Source organism: Varanus komodoensis, unplaced genomic scaffold (genome assembly GCF_004798865.1).
Source record: "Varanus komodoensis strain SLA01 unplaced genomic scaffold, ASM479886v1 scaffold4, whole genome shotgun sequence".
Taxonomy (NCBI): Eukaryota; Metazoa; Chordata; class Lepidosauria; order Squamata; family Varanidae; genus Varanus; species Varanus komodoensis.
Window position 1 is genome coordinate 53690337 of NW_025335941.1, and position 11926 is coordinate 53702262.

The following is an 11926-nucleotide window of genomic DNA, read 5'->3' on the forward strand; positions in this document are numbered from 1 at the left end:
GGCACAGGATTCAGGGCTTTGTGCAGGAAAGAATTTAGCTGGGATGGCTTTCTCTTGGTGAAGACAACTAGCCAGGGGACTTGAGAATTGGCATTTCGAGAAGCAGTGTTAACTGGATCTTGCATGTGCTAAACACTGATTCTTACGAATATCAAATACAAAAAATTGCATCTAAGCAACATTCCCATCATAAGGTTAAATCAGTTAGAATCATCATGTAATGAACTTATTAACAAAACAAAAATAATATATCTGAATTCTTGATAAAAACAGAGAAGAAAGCTCTACCCATGAAGGTTTCTGGTTATCGGGCAGAGAAAAAAATGGTTTTCTAAAGAAAGGACAATTTTACTAACTAAAGAATTTAGCAGAACAAATGGAAGGCCACTTGAATACAAGAGGAGTTAAATTTGAAAAATCAAGTGCACGAACAATAGACAAGCAGCCTGGCTTTCCTGCAGATTTTGTTGTGTCCCCACAAATTTCATTCTCAGCAAAGATTCACCACTTGCGCAACTGAATTTAGGACTTTGAGATGCAATGGCAAACATTCATTTCTGGAACTGGGCAAGTTGCACTGCTCACAGAAGGAAGGTCCACTAACCTATCCTGATCAAAATGCACATTGCTTCTGGTACGACAGTTTCTGTCAAATAAAAACATTACAGTCTGTCCTCATCCACCTTATTCACTGGATCTGGCAGAGTGAAACTTTCAGCTCATTCCAAAGTCAAAATGGCCATGAACGGTAAAAGTCTGGATTGATTCAGGACATTGAGGTAGTCACGACAGTGCAATAAAGACATTTACAAAAGAGGACTTCCAGAACTGCTTCAGAAAGTGGCAAGAACGATGGGATAAGTGTGTTTGAAGCAAGGGGGACTATTCTGAACTTTATTGAAGGGGTATTGTTTAGGGTCTAGGGACAAATTAATTCAATTTCCACTGTTTCTAATGGGGAAACTTGATCTGGACTTTGAATAATTCAGAATTCAAACAGCCTCCCAAAACAAATTAAGTTCAAAGTATGAGACACCACTGCATATTGTAATGTTACTGTTTTATTGTATATTGTTATGTTACTGTAAGTTAACTGGTTCCCCTACCATCTTTCAGTCTAACCAACAAATTTATGGTGGATATAAAAGGAGAGCCAAGTGCAGCATCCTGAATTTATACTTTGACCCAGTTTGCAAGTTTCTTCACTGGAAAATAAGCATCAAGAAACAATCAATGAACAAAGCCTCTTTGACAAGGCGGAGGGCAGGGAAAGAAAGAACCATTTGAATTTATGTCTTAGCATCTTATCTTTGCATAGGAGGTAAAACTAAGCTTTGTTTAAAGAAAGCAAGTCAAAGTTGAAATATGATCCCATTTAAAGGCAATGTAAGCATGACTATGGATTAATAGGGTTTGGTAAAATTTAAAATTTCAGTGCCTTTACCCTTGGAGAACCATTAAATACAGAAACGCTGTGTATTTAGAGTTTGATCTTTAACTATATAGATATTTTACTGGCTTCAACATTCTTCCAGGACTTTAAAAATCATTGTCCCTTTGTTAACAGTTTTCCTGTTAATGTGTAGCTTGTGATCATCTTCAATGAGAATAATGAAATCAAGAGCTATGTCTGATTTCGGCCAAGATCTGGAACTATAAAGTCATAGAAGAGAAGTTCACCATGCAAGGCAGCTGAAGGCCCTGAGCCAAGCCTGGTCCACTGAAAGATGGCTGGTCATATGGAGCAGCAGTTTGCATGTTCAGCAAACTTGGGAGAGCTAGATTCAAATTCCTGCTCAGCCATGAAACACACTAGGTGACCCTGGGTTCTTGTGAGAACAGAACAGAAGCAGGGAAAGAACTGTGCAAGGTGCCCACAGCTGTCATGTGGATGCAGCAACATCTGGGATGGCAAGACTAGCCAGTGGGACACCTGGGAAGATTAGTTTGTCAGCTAGTTTAGAGGATGCACCCTAACCTCACTGTCAGCTTCTGTTTCTTTCAACAGACATTGTAAAGATTGCTCCTGCATTCCTCATTGCTCCAGTGCTGATCTTCTGTAGAGGTATCTGAACTCCCTTTGCAACTCTGGTTACATCAAAGCTGGTTAAAACCACAAGAGGACAACCTGTAACTCGCGGGCCCTATGAAGTCATTGGCCCTTGCTCTGTGTGGTCCAGGAGGCCCCTCCTACTTTTGTCCAATAGCACTGGGAGAACGCTATTCATTGGGTGATTGAAGGTAAAGGCCTGGAACTATTTACAGGGTACATTTGATCTCTCCTTTCCACAAAGCAGCTGCCAGAAAAGAAAAGCCCTCTCCTTTGTACTTCCTCCTGTGTACATAAAAATATAGTGAGCTGCTGCAGGAGAGATTTCTCTTCTTTCCCTGCCAGACATTAGCAGCCTAGAGACTGCTAACAATTTTCTGGATTTTATTTGCGATTTCTTTTTCAATTCTACCACAAAAGGAATCCAAATACAATTCAAAACTGTGATAAATTTCTTGAATCTGAGAGGCCTCAAAGTCAACATTAGAAAATATGCATAACTCAAACTGCTAAATAATGTACCTCTTTGACATTTGTCAGAAAACACTCACAAATTCAGGGTGCTTCCAAAGGTAATTTACTTAGTAAATTCACTGAAATGAATGGGACTTAAGTTAGATTAAGGATGGATGCAAGCCACAGTTTCTTGTGCTAGAATTTTTATAAACTGGATCCAGGAGTTTTCCAGACAAAACCAAACTTAGTGAAAAGCTGAACTTTCCAAACGCATTCTAGGTCAGACTTACCAGCCGCCGCCTCTCCTCTTCTACCGCAATCAATAACCGGGCAAATTCCTTCAGTGACTGGGCTACAAAAGAAAGCAAAGGAGAGATGCATTATTTTTATATAACAAAGTATTATTGTTCTTCACCTGAAGTAAGAAGGCTTGATGTATTCTTCAAGTTCCCTTGAAGTAGAAAAAGCGCAACAGTAAAATTACTTCGATCTTAGCATTTCTTTTCTACAAGAGTTTCTTCTCTACAATCCAGGTCAAACAGGGGAGAATCTATCACAATAGATTCAGGAAGAGTTTCCATTATGTAGGACAAAGGTGTAATGCTGTAAACCTTTTTTTTTCTGAGGATATGCTTCTCCTCGGTTCAGTGCCATGGAAGTCGTTTGGAAATGGCACACTGCCCTGAGAATGCCACCGAAAAACCCAGCAGCTTCCTAGGAAATGCCACCCTTTAGTCTTGACTCCTCTGCCTGCATATGGCAGCCACCTTGTACAGTCGTACTGCTACTCCTTGTCTGCAGAGATAACATGGGGCAAGAGACTTGATAACGGAGGCTTGCCCTCCATGCCAGAAGCACTTGTGCATTTTATGGCTGAGAGGTGGAGAACTTGTTAGCAATACCACATCAATTTGTCTTTCTGGATCATGAACAAAATGGTAGAAAAGAGTGAAGACTCCCCTTAAAATTCCCCTGTCTGTATTTATTAAAATACTGACAAGACACAGCTGCATAGGTTGTATTTTAGCCAGAAAGATATAATTTATATTAGTTCTCTGAAATGCAGAATCATCTGCTATTCTAATCAAATTTTGCACAGTAAAGAATAAGATTACATTCCACTCAGTGGCAGCACACAATGATAAGCCAGAATTCCAAAGAATCATGACTTGCCATGAATAAGTGCGTGCATTTGCTCCTATCTGACTCTTCCCATCAGAGGGAGTAGGTAAATTTTCCAGAAATTTGAAGATTTGCATGCCAGATAAACCAGGGTTCTTAATTTGTTTCCCTCTTTACAAGCCAGGCTCATACACCAGGACCTCTAACTGGTTTATTAATCTTGGCTAGTAAACTAGTTAGCTGCCTACTCATATTGTTGGTTTATGGTGCCACAGATGTGCTTGTCTTTGGTTGGGGTGCATCTTATTTGTGGGGCTTGACTCACTAGAAGACCTATGATTTAAATCCTCCTTTAAATCAATCTATCCTAGTAAACAAAGGAACAAGTTAACAAAGTTGTAAGCTTTATCAGGAACTGGAAACTAATACACAAACTCAATTTTGGGAATTCTCTTTGAGAATAAACGTTTTTGAATTGGATATAGAACTGCTATTGGTGTTAAAATCATTAGAGAGTCTGACCATGACTATCAAAACAAGAAAAAAATCAGGGAAATGAAAATCATGTAAAAGCACTAAGTCAGAAAACAGAGACTTGGGGGAAATGTTCAAAATATCCTATAAATATTTAGACACACTGGCTTTTTGCCATATACAGGAAGCAAAACAGTTTGGAAAATGGTCCATTATATCTTTTGCAAACTCAAGTCCTCAAAGAACTTCTTCCAGGAAGACCCAGCACTGTCCATGAAATTCTGTCATCTGAACATAGCAACATGCCAACAATGATGCATTATAACTTTAAAATATTTTAAGCATTAACTTTAAAGGCAATTTTTATAGGCATTTTTTAATCCATTCTAACATCCAAGCTCACATATAAAAAACAAAAGGAGGCAAGCAATTTCAAGACAAGCCTGTTCTCTCTCCCCTCCCACTTCTCTTGTCCGACCAGAGTCTATATCAGAAGCAGGAATGTCAAACCTGGAAGCTAGATCTACTCCTCCTCTGCTCCACTTCCTCTTGCCCTAGCCTTGCCTTGTCCAAGATCATCTACCAAGTCTTTCCTGTTTCTCGTCCAGTTATTTCCCCATTCTACTTGGTTCAAATGCCTCTCAAAGTAAAGAAAAGTAAAAGTTTAAAGCTAAAACATGCTGTTATTTTGGGTGTTTGCTTGCCTGCCTCTACCTCTTCTTTGCCATTGCCTGGCTCTTTGCCTCACCCACTGCTGGAATGCCTCCCATGAGAGCTTCTCTGAGCTGAATTCAGCCTTTCGGCTGAAACACATCCTCCACCTCTGGTCTATCCCCATCTGTTTCCACTCCCCAGCTCTGCTTTACAGCTGTTTTGGAACAAGTGCCTTTACAGACAGACAGGCAAGTGGCCAGCTGATGCCCACCCCTGATGCTATGCATACATTCTTGGGGGGCGGGGGAGGACTGCATGATAGCCTCAGGAAATAAGCTGGTCCTGGCAACCTGAATCTGGCACACACTGTGTTCCAGTTGGGACTGGGTATGGCTTCGGGGTCAACAGAAAACTCCGACTTCCATGCAAACCTCCACCCAGCCTGCTGTAATAGGGCACACTTTTAAATAAACCCCTAATTTTCATATTATCGCTCATCATGCAAATTACACTTTATACCACTTGTGCCTTTAAGTTGCAACTTATTAAGCAATGCACACACTGTAAACCTAAAATAAGTATGTTTTATTAAAATATTCCACTGCAGACAAACTACAGGCAGGCATCACCAAGCTACACCAGAGAGGTCCAGCTGCTGGGCAGTATAGACATAAAATAAATACATCTTCAGCATGCTTATTTTTATGTTCAGCACAAGTGGCTATTTGGTTTTCATGGCTATGCAATTCTCTTGAATATGCAATTCATGCAGGACCAGCCTTTTCTGTTTCAACAGACACATACATAATATTCATTTGTGGTAAAGATGGTAAAAAAACATATTGTTTGAATTTTCGTTTGTATTTGGGAAAGTACTTTGTAAAACAGTTGTGTTTCTTGTAAAGTCAGCAAGACAAACTGCTTCCAGATTCTATCACTGAAGAAGCTACTCAGATTTAACCTCAATATGATTTGCTACTTTGTCATATAAATTGCACTTTTACTTGTGGGTGTTTTCCCTTCCCTTCCCTTCCCTTCCCTTCCCTTCTTGAGCTCAGCAATGGTGTTTGCTTTACAATCACTTCGAGGACACAGTATTTGTGTGCTGTGCTACATATGCCCTCTTTCTGCACATTTACTCTGAATGAAAGTACTTTCCAAGGTCAGCATGCTTCATTAACACATTCGTAAAGGAATGGTAAGACAACCTGCAAAGCATGCACCTGGAAGCATTAGAGAATCATGGCTTTCAGGATGCATTTACCACATTCTCTAGGATACTACTGCATTTTTAAAAAAGCAACAAACTAACCTGACCTGGTCAGTCACCAATGAAGCCTTCTTTTGCTATACTGCACAAAGGGCTCCACATATCACTGTGAATGCTTCAGGCACCATGCACAACAGACTAGCTCCACTTAGTCCATACTATTCTTTCTAAAGTGTTGCTAGAAATACCGGCAGTCTCCGAGTTATGAATGTCCAAGTTACAAACAACCTGTACTTATGAATGAACCTGTACTTGGCCATAAAGCCAACTATTTTTTTTAATACTGCAGAAAATCATCATCATCATAGAGAGGAAATGAAAGGGGGGAGAGGGAGGCCTCTGAAGCATCACCATAGAGAGGAAGCAAAAGGGGAGAGGGGTGGCCCCTGAAGCACCACAATAGAGAGGAAATGAAGGGGGAGAAAGAGAGGCCTCCAACGCATGCCTTTCTGCCCCTCTCCACCAATTCCCTGCTGCAAAGAGGAGGCACTGGTGAGTTTGGAGAGGGGGTAGAGATATTTGTGGTTTCCCACTTTCATGGGGGTCCTACACCCCTAACCCTGTGCATGTGGAGGGCCAACCATATGTGATCCAACTTACATACAAATTTGGCTTAAAGGCAATTTTCTCAGGGACGGAACTCATTTGTAACCCAAGGGCTGCAAAATTTTAATATGTTGAAATTTAGCTTAGTTCAATTTCTTCTGTAACTGGTCTCTTCCCACTAACTTGAGCATTCATGTGCTCCCATTGCCACTAGGAATGCACATGTACACGCACATGTTAACACAGGTGTTAAGCACACCTGTTTCACAGGAGGTGATGCCACAAGTATCTGTAGTTTGTGTAAAAGGCAATCCTTCTGATCTCCTACTTGTGGTCACAGAGGAGGGTGAAAAAGGACGGACCTCAGGCTCATCATAGGTAGCTCATGTATAGGAAGCCATGGGCAAAGCCAACTCATGACCGTTATCTACAAGTTCCACAATGTTTGTTATCGAGGTCATGGACAAATTAAATAATTGTAGAATATCCATGGGCCAACAATGAAAAGTACAGGTTTCATATTCCATGACATGTTTTATGTTATCCTGAATACTTCTACAGTCTGTTTTTTATATAAATGCTGTTTTGCAAATCAAATGTAACACCACATTTAGTGCTATAATCGGAATGGTGTCTGAAACCAGCTTTAACATACGAAACAGTGGTTACAGAGCCTTCCTGTTGCATGCTGGCTGGTGTGTTTCATCAGAGTTAAAACAGGTTTGCAGCTGTTTTCTCTGGAGCTTTCCCAAATCCAGAAAAGCCTGCAACGTTTTGAATTGTCTGAGGGGAAAAATTACCATCTTTGCCTTTTTTCAAAAACAAAGAACAACTTAACTTGTCTTCTCTAAAGGAGAAACACAATATGGCTCTAATTGGCTAATACTAATGGAAGCTTAAAACTTATACCTAAAATAAGGCTTCTGTTACCTATTAATAGGTGATTTGGGGCTCTACTTCACCACTTGGATTCTATATAAAATGTGACCAGAGACACCAAGCACTTTAAGATATTTTAAGGATATGCAAGGCTTTATTTCTAGAAAAACAGATGTTACCTCTGTTTCAAACTCTATCCTGATGCCCTTCCTAAACAGATTTTTTTAAAACATCCCAAATGATGGACTGTACTTTAGGTCTAACTTATTTTGTCAGGAGCCTATCATCTTGCATCTTCCCAGAGCGCCACATATGGTACGGAATGGGCTTCCACGGGAGGTGGTTGAGGCCCCATCGGTGAGGGTGTTCAAAGATAGGCTAGACATGCACATGGTGGGCATGTTGTGAGTGGAGCCGGCTGGAGCAAAGGGTCAGATGAGCTGGGAGGCCCCTTCTGACTCACTCTGTTTCTATGTTTCTATATCAAGGAAAACAATATAAATTAAAACAAAAGTGGGGAACTTAGAACAGGCTCCCCCAATCTGGTGCCTGGTCCCAGATGCTTTGGACTTCATCTCTCATCATCCCCAGGAAGAATGGCTAATGCTCAGATATGCTAAGAGATGCAGTCTAAAATATCTGGAGGGCACCAGGTTGTGGAAGGCCAGCTTGGGAGGTCAGTCCTTATGAATGTTAAACTGTGGACATCCAGACTCTGCATACACTTCTGACTACTTCGAAATGTTTCCAGAACCAGCTCTGAATATTACGGATATATGAAAATAATACAGGAGATTGTGTGAAAGTCTTCATGTTACGTTCACAGAATATGCAAAAAAGCAAAACTCCTCATGAATTCCTACCTGTATTTGTATTTTTGTATGTATGATTACCTAGTATAAAAGTTTTATTTTGTTTTAAATAGTTCTATTTTGGTATTCTTAGTTGCTTTGGAGACCTTGGTAGGCAGAAAGGTCTGGGTAAAAATATTTTAGTAAACATATGACCTTACAACTAACCTTACAGGCATGCTAATGCTTTCTGCTATTGCTAACATTTTTACAGCACCCATAGCCAAAGCTCCCTGGGCAGTTTATAACAATTATCATAGCATCATACCCTTAAGTCTCCAATCCAGACTCTATCTAGTTTTGATTCTGTGTAGCTTCTAAGATTTAACAGGATCAGACACTTCAGGCTATACTACATATGGATCCCACAAGAGATTCCTGTTCACTTTAATTCTGGGACATCAGTGCACATATGAAGACATCCCTATGAAATAAATGGAAAATTCCTTACTTCCACGTAGATGGGCTAATCATGTAGATTTTCTCTATTGTGGCTTGATGTAAGAGAAAGCTGTGTGTTAAGAAGGCAGTTCCAGCAACTTTTCTCCATCTCTTCCAAGAGAAAGGTGGACCAAAACAAGTACTCTGGGCACTTTTGTGCAGAGCACCATGTTCTGGGACACCCACTCCATTCACACTGCTCTGCTCGATACCACTTTCAGGAAGCAGAGCCTTTTTTGTAATGATGGACCTGGAAGCCTTCTCCTGCGGCCTCACCCTCCCTATTGCATCTCTTGAGGCTGCCTCTACTGGCAGCTATAGCTTTGTTATGAGTCCCCCAGTCGCACAGCAAGCCCTAGAGATGAGTACCTGTGAGGCTGGACTCTGCAGAAGAAGTTCAGCCATTGTAATCTCCCCCATGGGCCAGCTTGCCCAGGAAAAGTGCATGAGCTGGGCTTCTTCAGGAATACTGTGTGACCTGTCTCTGCTTAATAGTTACCGTAGTACAAGCCCTGAAGCCAGCAAATCAGGAAAGGGCTAGAGTGGTGGGACCAGTGCAGGGTACAATTCACTGACATTTAGCCAAATGGGTTCCTTCATCCAAACCATCTATCATGTCCATGATGCTGGTAGACAGTATTAAAAGTTCATCACATGAGGAAGTGGATCAGCAAGTTAGCTCTGTAAATAGATGGGAATGTGAGATCACCCAAAATAAGCTCCACAGACGATGTAATGATAGCAGGATCCAGAAGTGCTCCATTAGTGACTGTACTACAGAAATAGTTCCATGGAAAACACTGGCTGGGATTCAGGGAACTGTGCATCTCACGCCATACCCCAGAGACTTTGGACTTGAATTACTCAAACTACTTTAGAAAACACAGGGGCTTCCAAAGCAGTTTGAGATGAACCAAAAATTCCACTGGTCATGCCTAATCCCCTGGATATGCATAACACAGAAATAAATAACTACAGCAAAAGTGCTTTTAAATCACTGCAAGAGTTGCAATGTTGTTTAAAAGATAATGTGGTTCATTTCCCAAAACCTGTGTGTCACCAGATGAGTGCAGTGGGATGCAAGATGGCATCTCGTGAAGATAGGGACAGAAAGCTGAAGCCTGTGATGACTTGCCCATGCTTTTACTATTTTATCAAGCTGATAAGAATAAAGTAGAGGGTATCACTCTCAATCCAAGACAACATACTATGCTATCTTGCTACATAACACAGATAGAGATCACATGGTCTTTGCTATTCACACCATTCTGTAAGCCTATTCTTCAGAATTGGCTTTTTGAGATTTCCCGTTCCAATGGGATCTGTCTGTCCATGCACTGAAATATGGCAGTAATGTTTCCCCATAGACTCGGTAGCATTCAACAGACTTGAACACAAATGAAAACTTGTATTTTGTAAATCGACTTAAACATTCACATAAAGTTTTGCTCCCCATTTTGGCCTTGAGGAAAGCCTCAAAATCCCCAGGGATCTGACCACATTCCTTATTTCACTTACCCATGTAGGACTGTGCCAGATTAACCTGAAAATTGCAGGATACAGCAACCTATTGTGCTGTACATAGAACGTTTGACCTCCCTGACAGATGTTTTTCCCACGATTCTTAACAGAGAAAAATAGCCTTTAAAATTAATGTTTTCAGGATGGCGATAATAGGCTTTGACGTGTTTATTTGTACAAAATTCAGCTTTCATTTTAATCCATGCTCATTTTCTTCTAAAGGAACTTATTAAAATCAATTGTGTTCTGCTGAGGAGTTTTATTTTACTTTAAATCCAGGCTGTCTTGCTTAGAAAAAAACAAGAACTTCATGTACAGTTCATTGTTTAGACCTGAAGACAGCAAACAAGCCATGGGCTCAAAGCACTTGCTCTTCCTCTTTGCAGAGGGATCCTAGCTCAGTGCCAGAACTTGGAAGATTCCAAGTTCAACTTTTGTAGGGCAGAAAAAGTCCAGGAAGGAAACCTTGCTGTCAATGTACACCAAGCTGAGCTAGATGAACTAACAGTCAGGTTTGAGAAGGGCAGCTTCCAAATCTCAACATTACCTCTTACACGCATGGCTTTATTTTAACCCTAGTTTTGCTGCGACGGTTGCACTTGCAGGCTACAGTTGCTGCAGCACCTGCCCCTGCTGGAACTGTGAGCCAGGATCATCCACAGCTGTCCTTGGAGACACCATTGCTAGTTCCTTTTTGAATACCGTGAGGGGCTTGGAATGTGAGGGTTAGAAAAGAGGCAGGAGCGGGGCCAGGGGTGCGCACATTACAGTTCTGCCCATACAAAATGGTAACGAAAGGGTCCATCCATCCATTTAGCTCAATGGTAGCATCCCCTGTTCTGAGAAGACAGCTAGGGCAGTATGTTTGGCCAGCACCAGTTTAGGGATGTGCAGAAGTGGCTTGAAGGATCACACTTCACTCCATCTGCCTTGTGCAACCAGGCACACCCAACTGGCAATGAATAGTCCAGGTTCCATTCGCATGCTCTGAAGATCCCTCCACAGGCACAGCAAAATGAGGCTTAAAGCATGAAGGGCAAACGTTAGGGGTCAGGGAACCCACTGCAGTGACACACACGCCCCGTTCCTGAAACTGCAATCGTTCTTCCCAGAAGCACACAGCTGAAAGGGGCCTAGAAGGCCATCAGGTCCACCCACTGCTCAGCACAGGACTCAAGTCTCCTGCCCAAACACCAACCAGACCTGCCCCTACTTAGCTTCCAAGATTAAGCAGGATGGAGCACTTCAAGCTATTTGGAAATGATGTGGATTTTCTGTGCTAGCAGCCCCCAAAGTAGCACTCTTACAAGAAAACAAAGCATGTGGGGAACTCACGCCCTATGAATAACTCTGTTTCTGAACCAAAGACATGTTATTAGTGTGTCTTGTTTTGTTACAATATTGCTTTTTTTTTGGGGTGGGGGGGTGGGGATCCACAGGGAATCTGGCAAGGGTGCAGGCTGGGGTGTAGAAACAGCCACATGGGCTGCATATGATCCATCCCTGATCTAAAGGCACATGATCCAGCACCTCTGCTGAAGCCACAGGTCTCATCAGAGTCTGAATACATATGTATGACTTCTGGAGTTCCAGGAAGGAAGATAAATGGAATTTGTAAATCAATGTATTTTTTGTATTTTTGTATTTAATGGTAATTTATTA

The 11926-nt window shown here is 41.5% G+C and overlaps 1 protein-coding gene across 1 annotated transcript in view; it reads right to left on the reverse strand.

The window, feature by feature from the left end:
• ARHGAP42 (Rho GTPase activating protein 42) overlaps window positions 1-11926 on the reverse strand; it is a 117544-nt gene that overhangs the window by 102879 nt on the left and 2739 nt on the right. The window contains exon 2 of the mRNA XM_044441823.1: window positions 2797-2858. Within this exon, the coding sequence (XP_044297758.1) occupies window positions 2797-2858 (62 nt within the window). The remainder of the gene's footprint in view (window positions 1-2796; window positions 2859-11926) is intronic.